This window comes from Choloepus didactylus, chromosome 22 (assembly GCF_015220235.1).
Source record: "Choloepus didactylus isolate mChoDid1 chromosome 22, mChoDid1.pri, whole genome shotgun sequence".
NCBI lineage: Eukaryota > Metazoa > Chordata > Mammalia > Pilosa > Megalonychidae > Choloepus > Choloepus didactylus.
This window is the reverse complement of record NC_051328.1, coordinates 3606897-3631329: the sequence shown is the minus strand read 5'-3', so window position 1 is coordinate 3631329 and position 24433 is coordinate 3606897. Positions and strand designations below refer to the sequence as shown.

Here is a 24433-nt window from a genome sequence, read left to right as displayed (position 1 = left end):
ACACAGGAAGGAGGCTGGAGTTTTGATTATGGGTGAAGGAAAGTAGAACAGAAGGCTTCTCATGGTTTCTGTTCCACGCTAGTCTTAAGCGGGGCATGAGTGTGTGTTGGAGGAGTAAGAGCAGGAAGGGCTGGAACTGTTTGCCATGAGAGACTTGATGAGATTCGGGGTGGGGGATGAGAGCTAGAAGCTGGTGGAACTGTGTGAGAAGGTCATTGGTAGACTTGGAGCACAGCAGTGTTGCTGTGGGACCCTGTGACAAAGGGTTGCCCAGTGAGGGAAGTGGTCATTCTCTCTGCCATGCCTTCTGCTCTGCAAGAAGTGGAAGCCTCAGGGTTTCTCAGGTGTCCCTTGGATAGTCCTTAATGTTCTCACGATGGCCAGGGGTAGCAGCTTTCCAGGCAGAGGAAGCAGGCATGGGTGCAGGAGTCAGGAAGTAAAAGGGAAGATGACACATGGTGAGTGCAGCTGAAAGAATGGATTGTGGATGCATGAGAGGCATCCAAAGCAAAGCCAAGACTATTGGCTACTCTTCTGTCCTTGCCCCAGATAAAATTTAAAATAAAAAGAACTATAAGAAAGTCAACAAAATCTTAATTATTTCACAACAATGTTTTGATGCTTTTTTGAAATACATATCAAAATTTTTTTTCCCAAAAATGTTTTTTTGGTATAACCCAATATCCCAGGCTTCATTAGATCGGATTGTCAAAATAAGGACACATTTCCATTTGGGGGATTCAGCATTGGGGCATCTTTTGGGGGGCTTTAAAATAATTGGGGTTCCTTTGTGGGAAGCTGATTTTTGGGTATCAAAGTTCTGGATTTTGTGAATCTTAAGTTGCACATAAAAAGAAACAGTGACGTTATTTACATTCCCAGGCTATTTCCTCAAGGAGCTGTATTTTGGGGTAACAAAATAGTTGATAAAAGAAATTATTTTTTATGGAAAAATTCCAGCCACTAAATAAGAAAAAAATGATAGAAGTAGAAAAATTACCATGTTGCCAGCCCTAATGGAAGTACATCTAGACAGTGGTCATCAATGAAAGGGAACTTGATAATGGATGGGTCAGACTGACACTTCTTAACCCAGCAATCAACATTAACATTATTTAAAGTGAGACACCAGACATTGTGTGTCTTCTGATGTGATGCAACAGAAAATAGGCTACATCATCTATTCAATATTTTTGCCAAATGACTTGAATTCTGAATTTTATTAAGCCTCTAGGAGGTCTAACTACCTGTTTAATAGGAAATACAGGGTATAGAAGATTGTGTTAGACAATACCAGAGGGATATGATCAGTCAAATCCAGAATGTAGAAAATTCTGAGGTTAAAAAACTCAGTTCCTTCAACAAATAAATGGCATAAAATGTGGAGGAGGGGAAACTGTTACAGATTAAAATGAGACTTAAAAGGCATATCAGACTTATACTTTAAAATCAGTGCATTGACATTGTTTGGATCTGGATTCAAACAAACCAAGTATATAAAAACGTATTTTTGAAATAATAAGGGAAATGTGGATGCCAACTGGGTATTAAGTGCCATTAGGGAATTACAGTTACTATAATAGCTATGGTCTTAAGAAAAGGCCTTACTGAAGCATTTATGGATAAAATGAGATGATGTTTGGATTTGCTTTAAATAGTCCAGCAAAAACAAAAAAAAAAAGTAGAAGGGAAGAGAGATGCAACAAAAATGTCAAAATTGATGTTTCTTGAAGCTGGGTGCAAGTATACAGGGGATTCCCTAAACTGTTCTCTCTACTTTTGCTATATTTGACAACTTCTGTCACGAATCTCCTAGGCTGGCAAGACCAAAGATGTTTGGGTTACACATACAAAGAGATTTCACTGGTACAATTTTCCTCTTTTTAAGGTTTCGCCTCCTTTGGGAAGAAGAAGTCTCAAAGCATGGGCCTGAGAAAGCTTCAGTGGTTCGAGTGATGCTGAAATTCCAAAGAACAAGGATTATTTTTGATACGTTTATGGCCTGTTTCTTCAGTATTATAAGTGTACTAGGGCCAGTAAGTGGCAGACTTGGTGAGATTTGGGGGATTCCATGCTTGAGAGATTAGAACTGAACTGGTAACACGTTCATGTCCATGCCAGGAGTTAGGAATCTATTCATCTCTCAGCTGTTGTGCAGAAAATGAGACCTTCTGGGGCAGTATGGTATAGTAGTTAGTACTGTGGGCTCTGCAACCACCGTTTGGGTTCAAACCTTGGCCCTGGCACTTACAGCAATTTAATTACCCTCCCAGTGCCCAGTTTCCTCATGGCCACCTTCAGGAGTAGACCTCATGGAAACTGTCATGTGAAAAATGGAGATAATAGCATTATCTACTTCACAGGGTAACATTCAGTGAGATGAAGTATATAAAGCACTTAGAATCTACAGCCTGGCTCAGTGCATGTTAGCTGCTTTTAGAAATGGCCAGGCAGCAGTGGGAATGGAAGCAGCAGGAACTGATGGTTTTCTCCATGGACCATGGTCCTGATAAAGGGGCTCTAACTGTTTCCTGTCCTCAAGTTCCTTAGCCCAAGAGTCTACCTTCAGAGAGTGAGCCTGATTGGCTCAGCTGGGGTCAAATGCTCATCCTGTGGCCAGTGGAGGGTGGGACACTTTGATTGACAACCCAGCCTAGACTGTGCAGTGGGAATGGGAGAGATCCCCCCTCCAAGAACTGAGGTGCTGTTACCAGCCAAGGGGAGGATGGATGTAAGGCAGGAAGAAACGACAGTTGACCGCCACAGAGAAAACCTGATTAGGTAACAATGTGCTGGGCATTCTCCATTTGTCCCTCCAGCCATGCCCCACCATTTTCTACTCTGCCCTGTCTTCCTTAAGCCGTACCTGTGTGGACCACATCAGTGGGGCTCACTGTTCCCTGGTTTCTGGTTGGGTTCCACTAGAAGTCCATATGGGAGGCTCCAACAGGAGACTGGAGGGAGGGAGAAGAGTGAGATCAGGATGTTGACTCCCTGGGCTGCCTCGCTCCCAGTCCCTAGAGGCTGGTTACCACAGCTCTGTCCTCTCTGCGTGACTCTCCTGGGTTCCAGTCACCTCGCCTCCCCTCCCCTTCAGGCCTAGGGTGCTAACAGCTCCCTGCTGTTGCTAACTCCATGGCGCTTCACTGTCCGTTGCTGGATTTCCTCAATCCTGCCCAGACCTTTGTAAATGGTCACTTTATTAACTCTCCTGAGTTACCCAGCTCGTGTGTGCTTCTGTTTCCTCCCCGGAGCAGCTGCTAGGTGGCAGAGCTGGACTCAGACCTTGGCCAGTTGAACTCCCGAGTCTCCTCTACCTAGACAATGACCTTCGTGAGGGCAGGATTGTGTTAGTCAGTTCTTGTGCTCCCTCAGCAAGCCCCTGTTGACCTGAAGACCTGACACACAGCTTGTGTTTGACTTTTGTTGCCTGAAAGAAGGTTTGGGAGATCTCAATGGTCCAAACTCCTTTTTCCTTTCAGGCACTGGTTATACCAAGGATTCTGGAATATTCTGAAGATCCGTCAGGGAGTGTCATCCATGGCGTTGGACTGTGCTTAGCCCTTTTTTCCACTGAGTGTTTGAGGTCTGTGAGTCTGTGCTCATGCTGGGTCATCAACCAACGCACAGGCACGAGGTTTTGCACGGCCCTTTCCTTGTTTGCCTTTGAAAAGCTGATGCAGTTTAAGTCTCTGACACACATCTCCACGGGAGAGGTAAGGGAATGGAAGTGCATATCCCTGGTCGTACCCCCAAACCCCTCCTCTAGAAATCACTGCCTGGGAGGAAAGGGAGGGAGAAAGGGGGCAAGGAGAAGAGGAAGACAAAGAAAAGGATTCCTGGGGTGAGTTTTCATTTTTTTTCTTAAATTGTGGTTACGTATGCAACATAAAATTTCCCATTTTAACGACGTTCAAATATTCAGTGCACTAAAATTAATTACATTCACGATGTTGTGCTACCAACACCTCCATTCATAACCCAAAATTTTCCAACACCATAAACAGAAAATTCTGTACTCGTGAAGTGTTAACTACCGATTCCCCTCCCCCCTAATTTCCTGCTCAAACCTAGTAACCTGTACACTACTTTCTGCCTCTCTGGATTCCCATATTCTAGTTATTTCTTGTAAGTGAAGTCATGCAATATGTGTCCTTTGTGTCTGACTTATTTCACTCAACATGCCTTTAAGATTCTCCCAATGTTGCAGCATGTATCAGAACGTCATTCCTTTTTATGGCTGAATAACGTTCCATTGCGTGTTAGTTTGCCAGAGATGCAATCACAGGTACCTCAAACTGGGTTTGGTTTAACAACAGGAATTTGTTGACTCATAGGTTTTGAGGCACAAAATTAAGGCATTGGCGAGGTAATGCTTTCTCCCCAAAGTCTGTAGCATTCTGGTGCTGGCTGTTGGCAATCCTTGGGGTTCCTTGGTTTTTATCTTTGCCTGTCATCATGTGGCGATGTCCTCTCCTTTCTTCTCTTCTGGCTCCTGCTGACTTCCTGGTTCTCTTTATAAATCCTCCAGTAATCTGGATTAAGGCCTATCCTACCACGCCTTAGTTAATAAAATCTTCAAAAGGTCCTATTTACAGTGGGTTCACGCCTTCAGGGATAGAGATTAAGATTAAGAACGTGTCTAGGTTGGGGTATATAATTCAATTTACCACACTGTGATGGTTAAGTTCATATGTCAAATTGGCTAGGTTACGGTGTCCAGCTGTTTAGTCAAGGAAACTCTGCCTGATTGTTACTGTGAGGATATTTTGTGGATTTAAATCATCAGTAAATTGATTGCATCTGTGGCTGATTACATCTACAGTCAACAAAGGAGAGTGCCTTCAGCAATAAGTGAAGTCTCATCTAGTCAGCTGAAGGCTTTAAAGGGAGAACGGATGATTTCAGCAGTCGAAAGGAAGAATTTCTATTTCTAGTGCAACCAGCCAGCTTCTCCTGGAAAATTCATCAAAACCTTCAACAGAGTTCCCAACTTGTATGCCCTACAGAATTGGACTTTCTAATTCACATGGTTCCATGAGCCAATTCCTATAATAAATCTCATAATATTTACATATATATGTGTAGATCAATAGATAGATAGACAGACAGACCTCCTGTTTCTGTTTTCTCTGGGGAACCCTGAGTAGTACACACACTGACTAACTCTAAGCCAGGCTGCCTCAAGTGCTTTCTGGGTATTAGCTCAGTCTGTCCCCCCACTGCCTATTACTGGAAAGCCTCTGTTATTGTGCCCATTGGCACAGAGGAGGAAAGTGAGGCACGGAGAGGGTAGGTATCATGTGATTGGTTGGCAGCAGAGCCTGGATTTGGACACAGTAGTGAAGCTGTAGCATCTGTGCTCTAACTATAGTGCTTACCTTCCTTGCTAAGGAGACCTTCTGGCCCTGAGGCCTGCTGGAGTTCCTTAGCTGTATGCATTTCTTCTGAGCACCTGCTGCATGGAAGGCCCAATTTCCCCAATTTCATAAAGCATAAAGCAAGATGGACTATTTGAAAATGGACATGGAAGTATTTACTCAAATGAGGATTTTTTACAGAATTGCTTCCATAAATGCTATCTTAAAATTAACTTTTAATAATACTGGAATGCATTCTCCTTGGAAACAAATTAAAATAGTATAGATGAGGTCCTCCACCTGGTTACCTTCCTCTCCCCCAGAGGTAACCACCACTGAATTTGGTTTCTGAACTTCCAGCCTTTTTCAAATACATTTATATATACATGTAAGTTACCCGTAGAAAACATATTGTATTTTTGGCATGCATTTTTAGGTAAATGGACCTATATTTTACATAATCATCTTTATCTTGATTCTACCAATAGAAAATGTACAATATAGTTTTTTGGGGTGAGTTTTTACATCAATGGTACTGTACCAGTTTTGGTTGTTGTGCAGCTTATTTCCCTCTCCTCATGTGTCTTAACTTTCCATGTTAGTACATACGGATCTTCCTCATTCTTTTCTTCACCACTGTTTAATCATAATTATAGCTAATATTTATTGAGCACTTGCTATGTGTCCAAATAAAGTGCTTTATGTGCATTAACTCATTGAATTCTCACAAGACTATGAGTAGGTTATTTTATTTTTCCCGTATTACTGATGAGGGGACTGAAGCACAGAGAGACCAAGTAATTTGTCTATGGTCCCATAGCTAGTAAATGACAGATCTGGAACATGAACTCTGACAGTTTAGCTCCAGGCACCAATATTACCTAATAATTTATTGGTGGAGTTTTTAGTCTCTCCCCACCATGGACATTGAGGCCGTGTCCAGTGTTTTGGTGTCATAAGCATTGCTACAATCAACATCCTGGTATGTGCTTCCTCCAGCCCGTGTGAATGTTTGTCAACAGAGAAGTAAAATTTCCAGGTCAAGGGATGTGCACAGATCTTAATTTTAAAAAGTACTGTCAAATTGCCCTCCAAAGTGGTCATACCAGTTTATCCTCCACATCATGGCAACTGGCTGGTGATCAGATTAAAGTTAAAAAGAAATCACTACTTAAGGCATTCAGACTGGTAATTGTAAAATACAGGAATGAACCAGTTCCTTAAGTATTTAAATAATTTTTGAGTTGAATTGTCAGCTTTTTTACAACACTGAATGAGGCAAGAGGGGAAGGGAGAGTGAGCAGAAGCATCTATAACCAGAAGGGTGGAGGGGAAGAAGGATGAATAAGGAGGAAGAAAGAAGGAAGGAGGAGGAGGAAGCAAAGGAGGAGGGGGTGGAGAAGTAATAGCAGTAGTGATAGTCCCAGCCCCTGCCCAGAAGGAGCGGGGTCCTGTTGCAGTGATGGGCTCACAACCTCCAAACCAGGGCAGCAGAAAGGGAAGCACTTGCTGCTGAGGGCCTGAGAATCTACAGAACCCACAGGAGGGCAAGCAAAGTCAATACTTCAGGACTGAGATGGGCAGGAAAGACTTCTCGGGGAGAAGACTCTGGAAAGATGGCCAGGAACAGAGGGAGATGGCAGGCATTGCAGGTGTGGGAACAGCTAGGGTGGAGCCATGGAGGCTGGACTCAGAGTGGCTTGGCATGAGGGTGCTCAAGAGGCTGGCCAAACTGGGATGGATAAGCTGTGTTAGGAAAGCAAGAGAGGCAGGAAGAAGAAGGGGACAGGCTGACATGTCCCTGGCTTTCATCTGATATACAGTAAGAGCCTAGAGCACATACTGACACTTTCTTGAGTGTAGGGGCAGGGATAGGGAGGTGTTGTGGAGAGAAGAGATGGGTATAGTGGTGCTATAGTTAGGCCCTTGTCTGTAGGGCAACTGTTCTAGTTTGCTAATGCTGCTGGAATGCAAAACACCAGAAATGGATTGGCTTTTATAAAGGGGGTTTATTTGGTTACAAAGTTACAGTCTTATGGCCATAAAGTGTCAAAGGTAAGTCATCAGCAATCGGGTACCTTCACTGGAGGATGGCCAGTGGTGTCTGGAAAACCTGTTATCTAGGAAGGCACGTGGCTGGCGTCTGCTCCAAAGTTCTTGTTTCAAAATGGCTTTCTCCCAGGACGTTCCTCTCTAGGCTGCAGTTCCTCAAAAATGTCTCTCTTAGTTGCACTTGGGGTATTTGTCCTCTCTTAGCTTCTCCAGAGCAAGATCTGCTTTCAACAGCCATCTTCAAACTGTCTCTCATCTGCAGCTCCTGTGCTTTCTTCAAAGTGTCCCTCTTGGCTATAGCAAGCTTGCTCCTTCTGTCTGAGCTTATATAGTGCTCCAGTAATCAAGGCCCATGCTGAATGGGTGGGGCCACGCCTCCATGGAAATTATCTTATCAGAGTTATCACCTACGGATGGGTGGGTCACATCTCCATGGAAACACTCAAAGGATTCCAATCTAATCAGCACTAAAATGTCTGCCCCACAAGATTGCATCAAAGAATATGGCTTTTTCTGGGGGACATACTACATTCAAACCAGCACAGCAACATAAGTATGCTTTCCTCAGATAGGATGGGAAAATGCCTAGAAAATTCAGTTACTATTACTATTACTGTTAGTAGAGGTTAGTAAAATATACCTTTAATTGAGCACTTTCTATGTGTGCCAGACATTTTCTATCTCATTAAAATTCTCACAAAAATGGTATAAAGTAGGTATGATTATTCCAGTTTTACAGATGGAGAAGCTGAGGCTGAGAGTGGTAAAATAACCAGCCTAGGATAATCCAGGGTCACTGAGCCAGAAAGAAGGGAGCTGGGGACTAGTTGTCTGTCCTGACGTGACCACCTGCTCTCAAGCCTCCAGGTGCCAGGAGAGGGCAAGGCAAGGCCCATTTCCCACAAAGGGCAGGAGTAGCCCTTTCTGGGTGTCTAGATAGATGATCCCCGTGCTCACAGGTTTGCTGTCTTCCAGGCCATTGCCTTCTTCACCAGTGATGTAAGCTACCTGTTTGAAGGGGCATACTATGGCCCCTTGATCTTCCTCACCTGTTCATCGACGATTGCCTGTGGCGTGGCCTCTTACTGCATTCTGGGACCGACTGCACTCATTGCCATTTTTTGCTATGCCCTGCTTCTCCCAATGGAGGTAATGTCTTTCTTTGCCACCCATTTGATGTTGGACTTTCTCCAGGAGAACTATCAAGGCTCTGGAGTCTGGGATACCTCTGAGTGAGAATGTTGATTCTTATTGATTGTTCATCCTATTGTGGTTAAGATTCTGCTTGTATTCCTACTTCAGACTGTCCCCTGGTCACAATGTTTGGGTAATTAGTAAGAGGTGAATATGATGTGCTAGATCTCCCTTGTAGGTGTCTGTGAGGGATTGTCTGCTTCACAGACTTTCCTCAGTAGATATCCTCTGTGTAAGACTTTTGTTTCTTCTCTTTCCCCCAGAATGTGCTGATGAAATAATGCAGATGGGCATTTAATGTTTTGTTGAGCATAGCATAAAAGGGGGAGGGAGGTAAATTTACTGCCAAAGATTCAGGTGAAATAAAATTAAGCAAAGCAGAAAGTGACTCTTGGATTGTGTGTGCTTTGAATTGTTGATATCTAGTGTTTCCCTCCCTGAACACAGTTACTCTGATCACAAGGTGATTGTAATTGCTAGAAGGTTTAGGATTCCAGAAGGCAGAGGAGCCATGTTTCTGATGAATTAGCCAGAGCGTGGCTCGGGTCCTGAGAGAAAGGCCCCCAGGTTGTGTGAGGCATGTGCTCCAAGGCCTGATGGCCTGGAGAGGCTTCCTTTGGAAAACCTTCAGCAGAGGCTTGGAATTAAGTCACAGTGGATTCACTCAGCGCAGAATTAAAACCAGTATTTCAACCTGCATCTGGAGTTTATCTCTGGAAATAGTCCTAGTTGCCTTATGGCCAGGCTGACCTCTCAATCCCTTGTCAAAAGAAGCTCTTGCATATCAACAAACTTGCTGCATCCTGACTCCAGGCAATCCTGTCCAGAGTGATTGTGAAGATACAGGAACGCGTATCTATGGTCAGTGACCGGCGCATCCGTGTGACCAGTGAAGTTCTCACGTGCATCAAGCTGATTAAAATGTACACCTGGGAGAAACCATTCACAGCAATAATTAAAGGTAGGAGAAACCTGACTTCCCACTCAGAGCTTGGTGATGTCATGGCGGGCTGAGTCCTCTCATGTTCGAGGGACCTCTTTTATGCTTTGGGGATTGTTTGTGCTCTTTTCATTTTAGTATACTTTTTTTTTTTTTTTAATCTTCCAGACCTAAGAAAGAGGGAAAGGAAATTACTAGAAAAGAGTGGGTTTGGCCATAGCCTGACCACTGTTGCCTTCTTGCTAACCCCAACATTGGCCGCAACTACCCTGTTCCTCATCCACACATTCTTAAAATTAAAACTCACAGCTACAACAGTAAGTGTTTGGGGTCTTTGTGCCCTCCACCATAATGATAGGGAATTTTCTCATGTTTCCATTCTGATGCCCCTCAGTGATCTGATGTTTTTCAAATGGATCATATTAGCTTTACATTTTTCCAGACTTTTAGTGTGCTTATGATTCCTCCCTTCTCAACCCACCTGAGAAAGTGGTATCCTTTGACAGCAGCTGTGGGAAGGGAGGAACACAGATCATCCAGGGATGCAGGGAGTTGTCATGGGTAGTTAAAACCCAATGATTTTGGTTGAGAGCCCCATGGGATTCAAGAAGTTTCTCTGACACTAAAATAAGGGCCTTGGACATGCATTGTGAATAAAAAGGTGTAGCTTTTTCTACCTTTCCTGCTGTGGTCTGACCTGGGCCCTAAGAAGCATTCTCTGAGGAGAATAGGACAAGTGCTGCTCTTGAGGAGTTTTGAGTCCAGCTGGGGAGGTCAGGAGATGGCACATGGGACAGGAGAGTCTGCAGCCAAGGGCCCATTTGTGCTCCACATAGCATCCACCAGAGAACACTCCTGAGAGATCTGAGGCAGGTATCTAGATGGGGGTCTTAGAAAACCTCCAGAGGGGCTTTAGGGTCACATTGCACCCACACCAGGCAGGATTATGCCATTTTTGTCTCAACTGGAGTTTATTTTTGGATTAAGCTGGAAGAAGAAAGGGGTGGAGATAGAGTGTAGATTGGAAGGCCCCCAAGGTCCCTCCAGGAGGACACATTCTGGAATCCCAGGGGGCTAAGGTGGTTTGCTATAGTCAGGGAAGGTCTGCTGGAGAAACCGAGGCAAGGATTAGGCTTGAAGGATAGGGAGATTTTGAATGTTAGAAGGAAAAAAGAGCATATACGGCAAAGAAGAATAAATATGACTTAACGGCAGTAATAGCACCTAGCTACATGTATTTTCTCAGTATTTCTCAAACTTTATTCCTGTTATGAACTTTATGATTTTTGTTATCGCGCCAATGGGGAAACAGACTCCAGGGGGTGGAGTGGAGATGAGGGTCCATGATCTGCCCAAAGTTAAAGAATTAGCCAGTAGCTAAAGCATCAGGGCCCATGCCTTCTGACTCCAAAACCAGTGCTCTTTTCCCTTCTCCTTCCAGTCTCCCCAAAGTACCAATTTAACCTCTGCCAAATGAAGGGCCTGCTTGTCACAACCGGCAGGGTCTGGCTCTGTGGTTCGAAGCCCAGGGAGTGGAGTGACTGAGTAAGACAGAGCTGTGACCCTCACTGCCTTCTCCCCCGCCTCATCCAGGCCTTCACCACGGTGGCCATCTTGAATCCCCTGCGCATGTCAGTGTTCTTTGTGCCCTTTGCAATCAAAGCCGTCACGAACTCTAAGACTGCAGCAAAGAGGCTCAAGGTAAGCATTCAGGGGGCTGGCTGCATGGCTCTCTGCTTGGGTGCTCATTTGTCTTCAGCCCCCATGACATTCCTCCTGAACATGTCCCCTGACCAAGGCAGAGTCTGGCCTGGGTGGAGAGAGATTGGCTAAATCAATGACTTCCTGTGTCATTCCTGCACTTGATCTTGGACAAAAGCCCCAGAAGTGATGAGACATATGAATCTGGTAGGTCCCAGTTCCCAAGGAGATCTTAGGACAGTGATCCCAATCAGAGGTCTCAGACCGGTGGTCTACAGACCATCTCCAGCACAAAGATAGGTTTTACCTAGGGTTATCCTGATGACTTTAATTTTTAGAAATTTATATAAAAATCCGTATTTCTGGATTCTCTGGATAATCGGATTCTCTGTAGCCATATTCTCCCATGGCTGCAAGTAGCAGGAGCTGAGATGATAGCTGCTCTGTTTAGGTTCACTGCAGCTCCCACCTGCTTTATCGTACCTCCAACGCTGGGGCTGTATTTCATTTACCATTTATCATTTTAGAAATGACCCACTTCACTCATTAACATAGCTGGCCTTTCCCCTACAGTCATCTGAGTTTGGAAAGCCTAATTTAAACCAATTTTAAAAAGACATTTATTGTCATTCCACTTTTAAATAGTGCAATGCTGGACCTATATCATTAATTAATTCATTCAACAAATATTTATTGAACACCTCCATAAGCCAGGCACTGAGAATGCTACTGTGAGCATGACCAACAGGGATTTCCAATCTGGCACTGGAAACAGACAAGGTAATCATCACAGAAGATAACATCAGAGCATGTGAAGAGCTGTGATGTCGATGAAACAGCGTGATGATTTAGAGAGGATGTGGGAATGGCTGGGGGCTACTTTGGCTAGTTGGGTCGGGGAAAGTCTGCTGCTGAGGTGACATTTGAGCTGAGACCTGAAAGATGACCAGGAAGAGGGAAGAGCAAGTACAAAGGCCCTGAGGCTGGAACGCTCTCTCTGTGTGAGTCACAGAAAGACAAACAGACTTTTACTTACCAATAGCTCCAGGAGCTTCCCTGACTTCTCAGCCTCCCCACGGGTACACTGGGTCCTCTCCTCCTCCCCTTCCGCATCTGTTTTCAGTGGGGTTGGCAGAGATGAGGAAGCCACAACCTGTCCTCAGGATGTGTCCACTGAAGGAAGGGCAGGGGCAAGCTTTGGCCACATCCTGGTTCTGGTTTGGCTGGAGAGAGGGAAGGGGGATGGTGGATATAGTAATGGTGGGAGATGACAGGCAGGAAGGCAGGGGCCAGGGCAAGGATCTCCAAGCCTGGGCTGCCCTCCTTCAAGGCAGGAAGGGGCTGGAGCTCAGTAGGGCTGCCTTGTGAATGGGGCTCTTACCCTGCGAGTCCCCCTCACTCATAAAAGGGCACTGGGGGCACGTCAGCTCTTCCTGCTTCACGCACTAGTTTTCTGTCTGGGCCCCATTGGCACTTGACTTTGGGTGGCAGTGGGGAGGAATGATCCCTAAGGCCACTTCCTCCTTCCTCCTCCCCTCCCCTCACTGGACTGTAACTAGCTCTTGGTCTGGTGCCCTTTGGTCCTTGAAGAGCTCTGAGGAGCCAGTTTCCGGGAGCTGGGAGAGGGAGAAAGCTGTGAGCCCTGGGAGGACCCCGCCTGGGAGGTGACAGGCTGTGGCTGGTGGCAGAGGAGGAGGTGGCGAGCTGGCTGCTGGGGAGCTGCAACTGCGCACGCTCGGGCTCTGGAGAAGGCCGCGAAGGGGGACTGTGGGCAGGAGTCTCCAGACAACGTTTTCCTCTGTGCTGTTTATTGAAAATGCAAGTGAAAAGCACTGAATGGTGTCAACAATGTTAGAGATTGAGGGTATAATAAGAGCATTTGGGGGTGAGGGGAGATCCCATTTTCTTTCCATAAACCCCTTTATCAGCATTCATTCATGCCCAGGTGGGTGCCTGTCACAACAGGCTCATTAAGCCAGAGTGCTACTCAAATTCTATTTATTAAAATTGTATTTAATAAAACTTTAAAAATCGAAGCAAGGGAATGAATACTGTAAAATTTGGGACAGCGTTTCCCTAGGGCATGGCTGTGCAGGAGAGAGTATAAGATGGGGAGGACAATGTAGACAGATAGAAGCTGTGATTCTTGGGTTCGCGGGTTATTAAAAGCTAACTATGCAATAAAGACACCGACTAACTAAACAAAAGAACGGGGGCCCTGCATTTCCCTATAATGATGATGTGCCTTGAACCAAATAGGAGAAATAACCCAATCCTGTATACCTGAGAGCAAAAGTCACAGAAAAGATAAGCCCACCTTTTTTTCTTTTGAAAATAGCTTTTTGTTTTGTTTTTGTAAAATGATATGTGCTCATGTAAAAAGGTTCAGACAATTCAGAAAAGTACAAAGGAGAGAATAAAAATCTCTCAGCACCCCTCTACCTAGAGATAAAATCATTATACAAAATGTCAATAACTGTCCCTCTAGGTTCTTTCCCAAGCTCATTTCTTGGTAGAGATACGTGAATAGAATTTGACTTCGATGGGACCATACTTCCTCCCAACTCTTAAGCTAGAATTCATATAGTTCAATCCCTGTATTTTACAGGGAGCGAGATGGAGACGTGGGAAGAAGTGACCTGCCAATGGCCACATTTTAAAATGTTTGACGTGAAACAGCCTTTCCTACAGTGTGACATATGGACAGACTTTTTCATTTTTAATAGTTATAAATGAATTTTAATGAGAACACTATATATTAATACAATGATTCAATGGCTATTATCACTTAGTATGAGATTAGCGTAGGTTAGGCCTGAGAGTCAATTTAAAATAAAATAGGAAATAACTAAGAGTGCAGGTCATATGCAGCTATAACAGAGTGGTACAGTGGTCTGAAATTTGGAAAACGCTGATCTAGAATTTTCACCAGTTGAAACTGGCCTCCTCCTAATTGGTGGTGTTACTACAAATTTTTACTGTTTATTAGAAGGTCACTAATTCAGACCAACTGGCAGACCAGAAAAATGGGGCCACATTGCTACTAAACTGAAGAACTGAATTCCCCCTCCCTCCCTTTCTTTTTGTCTTTAACAGAAATTTTTCCTCCAGGAGAGCCCTGTCTTATATGTCCAGGCATTAAAAGACCCCAGCAAGGCGCTGGCTTTGGAGGGGGCTACCTTGTCATGGCAACAGACCTGGCCTGGGGTTGACAACAGAGCGCTGGAGCTGGAGAAGAATGGACACACTGCCAAGGGCAGGGCTCAGCCCCCTTTAGGTGTCATCAGGCCAAAGGACCAAGGCGTCAGTCTGGGCCCAGAGTTGCGCAAGATCAATCTGGTGGTACCAAAGGTAGCTTTGTCCACACGGTGCAGGCAGGCTGGCTGCCAGACTTCCTGTGCTTGAGTCTAGGAGCTCAGGCCTGGCATCCCACCATTTCCTAGGCTAAAGACAGCCCTCTCCAAGCTCTCCCTTTAAAATACAAATTCTTCATGGAGGGCAAATACAGGAAGGCCTTCATGCTCTCATGTGAATTAACTGATGATCTAAATTTATTTTTGGTAATAGGCAAGACCCCAAAACAGTATGAGAGTACTGTGTTGTTGGTCCTTCGGGGACCAAGAACACGAAAAGGAGAAGAGCAAGGAGACTAAATTGACATTAAGTTCCTAGTATGTGCCAAGCATATTTCAATTTGGTTATTCTGTGAACTCAACCTTTTCTGGCTCCTCCTTGCCTAGGGGCTTGGTTCCCTGCTCTCTCCTGTTCTCACCCCTGCTCTTTTCTCTTACCTACTCACACGTTCTCCCTTGGTGAGCATATCCAATCACATGGCTGTAAAGTCCTTCCCCATGATTTTATCTCTAGCCTTGATGTCTTCTCTGTGCTCCAGAGTCAACTGCCTACTTAATGTCTCCACTTAAATGCCTTCTAAGCATTTCAAACAAAACAAGGCTAAAAGAGAACTCTTGACTTTCACCCTCTCCAACCAGTTCCCCAAGTCAGCTCCATCTCAGGAGATGGCACCACCAACCTTCCAGTGGTCAAGGACCTGAGTGTCAAATTCTATTCCCTCCTTCCCTACCGCCAGTCCAATATATCAGCGAGGACTTTCAGCTCGACTTCAACATCCCTCCCAATCCCAGCCACCTCTCACCGTATCTCCCTCTACCACCCTGGCCCCAACCATCATCATGCCATTCCCAGCTCCTCTGAGACCCTCTTTAGCAGCCTTTCTGCTTCCACTTTTGCCCTCTTTCCATCCACTATCCACACGGTGGACAGAGGGATTTTTCTAAAATGTAAATGGATTCATGTCATTCCCCTGCTTAATCCTTAAACACTTCCACTGTACTCAGGATAGAGCCCAAATTTCCTTGGACCCGCCTACACCTCTGACCTCTTTTGCCATTTATTCCGTCTGCACCAGTTACACCAACTCTCTCCCAATTCTTTGGCACCAAACTTGTTGATGCCTCAGAATCTTTGCATATGTTTGCTTTTCCCATAGCCTGGAACACTTGCTACAGATCTTTCTGTGCTTGGCTTCTCCTTGTCATTTGCATCTCAGCTACAATGACACCTGCTTAAAGAAGCCTTACATGGCCAACCTAGCTAAAATTGCCCTAAACCCCAACTCTCTGTCATAGTAGCTGATTTCATTTTACTTAAATCATGTATTACCATCTGATTTTATCTACCTACCTATGTATGTGTCTGTCCATCTGTTCATTCATTCATGGTCTGTCTCCCCCTCTGGAATATAAGCTCAATGAGAGCAGTTTTCTTTACTACTTGATACAAAATAAAAACTCAAATGACTGTGTGATGGACGGAGTGAATAAATGAACGAATGCATGCATGAATTCTTTGAGACTGGCTTCATTATCGTGGTTCTACAGCTGAAGAAACTGAGGATCAGAGACACTGGGAGACTTGCCCAGGGTCATAAAGCGGATTAGCTATTAATCTAGAATTCAGATTTCCTACCTGACATGCCCAGCTATGCATGAAGTCCTCTCTGCCACTTCCAATGGGACCTCCTGCCTCTAAGACCGCCCCATCCTAGTGCCATACACCGAACTCAAAGCTTGTTTTGAGCTTTGCTTCTCCGAGAGGTCTTGGGGAGGGGGTGTTATTTTGATTTCTGTTTGTCATGTTGTCTGTTGTTCAAACAATAGACCCACCCTGGGCAGGTGGGAGGGCTGTGCTGTTCCAATGCCTTCTGTCCTCCTTGGTTTTGCAGGGGACTGTGTTAGGGGTCCTTGGCAGCACGGGCAGTGGCAAGAGCAGCCTGCTGTCGGCTATCTTGGGAGAGGTGAGTGACTTGTGACCACATGCCCTCCCACTCGCAGGCTGTCCAGTTGCTCCAAGCTCGATTCCCCAGTAAGGCTCCCATCTCCTTCGTCCTCATCCTCAAAAGAGACTCTCTCAACAAACAGGATTTTTGTAAATTGTGCTTTGGGGAGAAGCCCTTTAGATTACTGGGAAACCATTCTCACCTGCTCTCTCATGCTTTCCCCACCCTGCTTTGTCATCAGTCGGCCAGGCTTTGTGTTTAGAGCTTTCCTTTTTATCCTTCAACCCTCAAAACAACCCCAAAGGGATGATACTATCATTATGGCCCATTTACAGGTGAGTAAATGGAGTTCAGAAGGGGTCACACATCAGGTAAGGAGGGATGGAGCCAGGACCCAACCAGGTCCCCCTCACGGGGGAGATTCCCCTTCATCACAGCTTTCTCTGGAAGCTTCCATCCCAGGCCACCTTCCTACCTGGTCAGTGGTTTGTCAGTTTCATCTTCAAATGAACCAGTCTCTTTCCTTCCAATACAGGAGAGAAAAAAGGTTCTTTTTAAGGACTTGTTCTTCCTCATTAAAACCCCCCTCCAATTCAGAAGTAAAAAGCAGAGGATTGAAAACAAAAAAAAAAGCACAGAATGATGAGGTCCTGTGGTGCAGTGTAGACGGGGTTATGTTCTTTTTTATTATTTTCTAACGTGTATTTTTAAACTTATCTGAGAAAAACAGAAAGAATACTACAGTGATGCCCCACCACCTAGATTGACAGTTGATGGCACTTGCCATATTTTCCTCATCTATGTAGATACATATTTTGTAGAACTGTTGCTTTGGATTACAGAGTTCACGACACTTCCCCCACTGAGTATCTCACTATCCTATCTAAAAAACAAGGATAGTTTTCTATCTAACAGTGATACCGTTTTCACCCCTGACAATATTTGTAATACTTCCCTGATACCCAGGCAGTGTTACAAAGGTTTGGGGTGTTTTAAATTCTGTGCTTGGATTCAGTTACAGCAGGAACTGCCCTGGCTCAGCTCTAACTGATTCCACATTTCCTCATGGCTGTTGCCTTGAGCTCCCTGGCAGGGCCATAATAAAAGTCCCATTTTACATAGGAGAGCCTCCAGGATCCCAGGGAGCACTGGGGCCCTGGGCACTGTGGCTGCTGGGCCAGGCAGGGTCCGTCACCTGGCTTGCCCTGGTTCTGATGTTAGACCCACCCTGCTGCAGATGCACTTGCTGGAGGGCTCGGTGGCGGTGCACGGAAGCCTGGCCTATGTCCCCCAGCAGGCCTGGATCATCGCAGGCAGTGTCAAGGACAACATCCTCATGGGAGGCCAGTATGACAATGCCCGGTGAGCCTCTGGGAGGGGCAGGCAGGGACTCTGGGGCAGGGTGGGGGATGGGGAGGTGGAGAATGGGTTGGTTTGGGGAGGGAGCCCCAGCTGCTAACACGTGTGTGCTCACTTATATGCATCACCATATTTCCTCCTTGCTGTGAAGAAAGAATTATCATCATCTCCATTTTTTCAGATGAGTCAACTGAGGCTCCAAGAGGTTAAATAATATGCCCAAAGTCACAGAATTAGTGGGATGCAGTAGAGCCAGGATTTGTATCCAGGTTCTTGACTATTATGCCTATATTGGCTCAAAATAGCCAGCATGCCCTCCCCACTCCAGAAAAACACTCACTTGAAAACTTGCTCTTGTGCTTGCAAACTTATTTGTGTTAATTAAATCCTGGCCCCTAAGTCAAAAGGCAAAGCAAATAGGGTTATGAGGTCATGTGACATGGAGGATGTAAATTTGGATTCATGGTCCAGTGGGCCTCCTACCTGCCATCTGTATCCCCCCTTTCCCTTGAAGTCTTCCTGCCCAGGGTCCTGGGGTTAACTTTCTGGAGACATGCCCTTGCAAGTCATGTGTGGGGCCTGTTCGGTGGAGCTCCCAGGAAAACTGCCCTGAATGCTACAGTATGCTTCCAACTATGGTGGACTTGGGCTTCTTTGACTGCTTGCTTGATTTTGCGATCTGCCCCCAGTAACAAGCCTGGGTGGCAGATGTAGATGTGTAAACTGGCTATCTCTCATCTGATTGTCCTGTAGGCACCTCACAGCCATGTCCAACACCAACTCACAAGCACCCCACTTGCCCAGCCCCCATCCTGCCTCCTCTTCCCGACTTGCCCAAACTGTGCACCCGAGTCAGCCTGGATGCTTCCCCCTCTGTTACTTTCTGTATCTAATTGGTCGACAACCCTGTATAATTCTGTCTCCTGGAAATCTCTCGTGTTTCTCTCATTCTCCACCTCCACTGCCATGGCGTTCAGGTCTGGGTTATGTCTTACTTGAACTGTTCACACTGCTCTTGCCCTTGGGTCCCTGGCTCCAGCCCTCTTGTGCTCTGTTCTATTCTGCGTACAGTCTCCACAGCAATCACCCTAAAACACAATTTATATCTCGTTGTTGCTCTGCTTTAAGATTGGTACTACGTGAAGAACAGTGTTGGAATATCTGTCAAAATTCAAAAGTGCAGCAACTCTTTCACTCAGCAAATCCACTGTGAGACTTGTAATGCATAGCCATCCTCAGTCATGAGCACAAAGACTTGTATACAAGAATGTTCGCTCTGCATTGTTCATAAAAGCAAAAGACTAGAGACAACCTAAATGTCCATCAGTAGGGTACTGGTTAATTTATGGTGCTATTAAAATAATATAAAGCAACATGTGCCACACACACACACATACACACACACAAATAGATTATTTATGAATAAATACATAAGAAACTGTAATGGTGGCTGCTTCTGGGGAGAGCAAGTGAGATCAAAGATAGGAGGGAAACTTATTTTTCACTGTAGCTTTTTTTTCTGTTGAAAAGTTTATTAAGTGCAAGAAATGAAAGAAGAAAGGAAAAGAAAAAGCCTTTGATGGTTGACCATTAAATACAAGATCAAGTCCCAATTTCTTAGCATGGAATTCAAGCCCTGTCCCTTCAAAACTTGGGAAGATTGGAAGGCCTGCACTTATAATTCCCTGACCTCCACAGGTACCTCCAGGTGCTCCATTGCTGCTCTCTGAAACAGGACCTGGAAATTCTGCCCTTTGGAGACATGACAGAGGTAAGTGGGAGGTAACATTCCCAGCTTTATGGTGCTGTTCGTGCTTTTAGGTTCTGGGGTCCTCAGGCTGCAAGGGCCGCTCTGCCTCCCAGGGTAGCTGGAAGGGATGGGACAGACCTTCCTTCCCAAGCAGCTGGAAACTTCCCTGAAGCTCCTGCCTCAAAGCCAAGAACAAAACCTGCCCCACTGAGTGTGGGAGTCTTACAAAGGGAGCTGGAGAAGAGGATTATACCCCAAAGGATATGGAGTTGACCTCAAGTTCCTTCTGGAGACCCTGTGAAAAAAAGAATTCACCTGTCCTAGTTTACCAGGGCTGCTATGACAATTGCCACAAACTGGTTGGTTTATACAACAGGAATTTATTTTCTTAGGGTTTTGGAGGCTAGAAGTCCATGAGGGTGCTGGCAGGGCTCGCTTTCTCACAGTCCATAGTGTTCTGGCAATCCTCCTTCACACGGAAATCTCGCTCTCACTCATTGCATCTGCTCCTCTGCTTTCTGCTGACTTCTGGCTTCTATTCTATGTCCAATTTCCTTTGCTTAAAAGCCGTATTGGATAAAGGCCTGCCCCATTCAGTTTGGGCTCACCTTAACTAATAATAACATCTTCACAGATCCAATTTACAAGCGGTTTCACACCCACAGGAACACAGATTATGACTTGAACATGACTTTTGTGAGGGACATGATTCAATCCCCAACCCTACACATCCTCCACCTTCCCACCTGCTCCCCCTGCCCCCACTGTGGCCAGAACTTCCCGTCAGTGGGAACTCCAGTTCACTTCAGTCATGTCCCCACAGGGGCGATTAGATTTCTGACTGTTACATTTTCCTGATAATTCACTACATTAATCCCGTAAGACCCCTGTAAGACAAAGGTAGTATTGTCACCTCTATCTTATAATTCTGTTAGCACTTTCTGTATGGGAGGTACTACTCTAGCAACTTGAGTGTTTTGTGTTATGCAAGCCTCGCAATAGCCGAGGAGGTAGGCCTTTTGTTATCCTTGTTTTAAAGATGGTGTTGTAAATCCTCCAGGGCAGAGAGCTCAGTTGTCTTATTATTCACTGTTGTGTCTTCAGGATCAAGAGGTCTCATTTTCCTGCTCTGTAAAATGGTGTAAATAATAGTACTGACTTCATCTGGTTGCTTTGAGATTCAAACGAGTTAATACACAAATTGCTTTGAATGGTGCCTAGCTTAGAGTAGTTGTGTTGTTATAACGACACAGTAGGCATTTAATAGGTATTCACTCATATTGGATGAATGAATAGGGAAACTGGACTTTGCCAGGTCAAGCAGCTCGGCCAAGGTCACGGCGGTGAATGGAGGCAGAGCAGTGAACAGAGGCCTTGCTGTTCTTTACACTTGATCTTAGCCGAAAGGTCGAGAAGTGGTGCCTTACTACCCTTTAAACTCAGCTTCTTCTCTCCAGAGGCCTCAAGAGTCTGTGGCAGAACAGAGACTAGGAGTTAGATCTGGGGTCCCTAGTCCTCAGAGCTTGACGAAGGGGTGTCCTGTTAAATGGTTCTTCCCATGACAGCAAAGCAGCAACCCTCACAGCCACTGCAGATCCATGTTGAGTACATGGCACAAATGACACAGATGACGTCCCTAACCCGAACCGACAGGCCCCCCAGTTGACAGCTGCAGTCAACTGAGATTTAAAACCTGCATACAAGACGTAATACGGTACTATTTTTCGGAATAAGCAATTCATTTTATTATCTAAATTTGTTAGTGGTTTAATATGCCTCCTGAGACACTGGCAGGTCTAGAAAAATTGTATCTAATTATGAGTTATAAAATTCTATTTAATCAAAAATTGGTTGGTTCATCCCTCCTAAAGTAAATTTTGAAAATAAAATGTCAGAGGTGCCAAATCAGCAGCTGTCCCGGAGTGCACGATACCTTGGTCTGTCTCAGCTGCCCACCTATTTGCCTGGTTTGTGCTTGTTCTCTGGATGCCATGCTTTTTGCTCCCTGTCGGCAGATTGGGGAGCGGGGCCTCAACCTCTCCGGGGGACAGAAGCAGAGGGTCAGCCTGGCCCGCGCCGTCTACTCGGACCGCGAGCTCTACCTGCTGGACGACCCCCTGTCAGCCGTGGACGCCCACGTGGGGAAGCATATCTTTGAGGAGTGCATTAAGAAGGTGCTCCGGGGGAAGACCATCGTCCTGGTGACCCACCAGCTGCAGGTGACCACCTCTCCAGGGGTCTTACAAGGAGTGAAGGATAATGTAGACCCCCCAGGCCCTGCCATTTCAGAGTGTCATTCAGTAATAACCTCACGGGCAGCTGTCCCTTCACCTCAGACTGGACTCAACAGATTTGGGGTGTCTTGTAAAGAAATTAGATTTCCTCTGCTTTGCACCTGGAGAAAATAGGCTGGGAAAAGATTTCTGTTGCTGGTAAAAATTGAAACCAAATTTTAAGTCTCTTCCATCTTCAAAATTTTATGGGTTTTTCAAGTTACTTTTCAAGTTACCCATCCCCCCAAAAAATCCCTCAGAGAAGAATTCCCCACGTCTTATATTCTTAGGCCAAAGGGAATGTCCATGTTTTTTACTGACAACTGGAATAGGAACGATGGCTGTACCTGGCTCTGCCTCTCACCAGTCCCTTCCCTAGATATTTTCATATTCAGTTTTGGTCTCATGGCTTATTTTTTTTTCTCCCCCTTCTTCTTCTCTTTCTCCTTTTCTTGCCTCTCATTTTTGCCTTACTGTCCTTTTGGTATACAATATTTCAGACCTACAAAAAGGTCTAGAAAATAATCTCATGAAAACCCATGTATCTAACAGATAGATTAAGCAATAAAACATTGCATCCCTCTCCCAGATTGCATTCTGTTTCCTCCTTCCTGCTACCTCAGATTTGTTGTTTATTGTTCCCATGAATGTTTTCCTACTTTTATAACATATGCATGAATCTCTAGACATATTAAACTGGTCTTCTGCATATTTATAAACTCTATATAAATGGTATTTTGCTCTCTGTGTCCTTCGGTGATTTGCTTTTTTTCACTTGACATTACATTTTTGAGCGCGTCCATGTTGATACAGGTAACTTGTTTTGATTCTCACTGGTGTAGTATTCCAATATGTGAATATACCAAAATTTGTTTCTCCAGGATGGACATTTAGGTTGTTTCTAGTTTTTCACTTTTGTAAAACTGTGCTTCGGTGTTCATCATTCTACATGTGTCTTAATACACATTTGGGGTAGAGTTTTAGGAATCAAATTGTTGGTTCATAACAGACATCTTCAACTTTATTACATATTGTCAAATTGTTCTCCAAAGTAGTTGTACCAGTGTATAGACATCCCGGCAGTTCATGAGGGTTCCCTGTACCTTGGCTCATCACCAACACAGCTGTCTAACTTTCAAAATTCTGCCAATCTGGTGGTATAAAATAATATATTATCCTGGTTTTAGTTTACGTTTTCCTGATGAATAGTGAAGTCACACATCTTATTTTCATATGCTTACTGAAGACCTTATTTCTTCTGACTTTTTAGTATTTGGAGTTTTGTGACCAGATCATTTTTCTAGAAGATGGGGAAATCTGTGAGAATGGAACTCACAATGAGTTAATGCAGAGAAAGGGACAATATGCCCAACTCATCCAGAAGGTAACGGGAAAGCCACACAGGAGATTTCCATTTCCTCACCTCTCACTCTCCATCCCTACTTCATGGCATGTGCTTTTTCCCCAGAATGTGTTAAAGGACGAAGCAAAGACAGCAGAGAAGCCCAAAGTGGACACCTCCCAGGAAGAGCCTGTTGATGAAAATGCTGGTAAAGGCACTGGGAAACAGGGCAAGAATGTCCGCAAGCCTGCCTGAATCCTCCGGAGGTCCTGCATTTCTTTCTGGACCCCAGACAGGGCCACACTCTTTACTGTTCACTATCACTGCACAGAGTCCTAGACAGTTGCACACACAGGTTGCAGATCCAAGTAGTGGAGGGCCGTGGGAGTATGGCCAGCAGGGCCAGGAGGCCTAAAGGATCCAGGAAGTGTTATTGAGGGGGGCACAGCTGGGAGTGTGGAGCTGAACAGGATGGGGGTGTAGCTTTGGCCCTGAGAAAAATCCACTCCAAAATTGTAATCGTCCTAGTGTGATTTCTCTTGAGATTCAAATTCCAGGAAGAGACCACCTGAATCCCCAATGTGGATGAGGCATCTTGTTTGACAGCCCTTCCAAGACTCAACCCAATGGAGGAGTGGTCCCCAAGGAAAGCTTGAGGTGTTGTTATTAGAAGAGGCGGAATAAATGGACATCCACCACAGTGCTGGTGGTGGTGGTTGTCGTTATTATTACTGTTGTTGTTATATCATCTACTGGTCTCTCCAAGTTCTGGTCTCTGTGCTCTGCTCTAGGCTAAGGGTCTGCCTGGGCTGGTGTCACAGCTGTATTTTGAGGAATTATTTCAGAAGTGTATCGCTGCAAAGCATCTTGGTGGACATCTAAGCATGCCATTTTTCAGATGAGGAAACTGGGAGGTTAAGGGATTTGCCTGAGGTTGCACAGTGAATTAGTCATGTTGACAATTGTGAAACCAAGGTTTTCTGCTCCCAGGCCCATTGCATTCTTCATTCTCTCCTGCTGCCTCCCTCAGCCCATCAAGCACTTGGGAACCCAGGACCTTCAGGGTTTATTGAATGGCTGGGATGGACCCTCTTTGCAGGTTCTGCAGTCCATGTCAAAGGCTACCTTCAACGGTGTCTTCCTATGGAAAACCCACTGGTTAG

At 45.1% G+C, this 24433-nt stretch overlaps 1 protein-coding gene across 3 annotated transcripts in view; it reads left to right on the top strand.

Moving 5' to 3' along the window:
- Positions 1-24433, top strand: part of ABCC11 (ATP binding cassette subfamily C member 11) — a 56327-nt gene that overhangs the window by 8505 nt on the left and 23389 nt on the right. For 2 of the 3 annotated variants that reach the window (XM_037816433.1, XM_037816432.1), the window contains 13 exons: positions 1889-2036; positions 3483-3716; positions 8388-8561; positions 9420-9567; positions 9715-9863; positions 11140-11247; positions 14344-14598; positions 16493-16564; positions 17784-17908; positions 19604-19676; positions 21671-21874; positions 23199-23312; positions 23397-23478. In XM_037816433.1, coding sequence (XP_037672361.1) covers positions 1889-2036; positions 3483-3716; positions 8388-8561; positions 9420-9567; positions 9715-9863; positions 11140-11247; positions 14344-14598; positions 16493-16564; positions 17784-17908; positions 19604-19676; positions 21671-21874; positions 23199-23312; positions 23397-23478 — 1886 coding nt within the window. Of the gene's footprint in view, positions 1-1888; positions 2037-3482; positions 3717-8387; positions 8562-9419; positions 9568-9714; positions 9864-11139; positions 11248-14343; positions 14599-16492; positions 16565-17783; positions 17909-19603; positions 19677-21670; positions 21875-23198; positions 23479-24433 lie in introns of all 3 variants that reach the window. The other variant, XM_037816431.1, reaches the window with a different exon arrangement.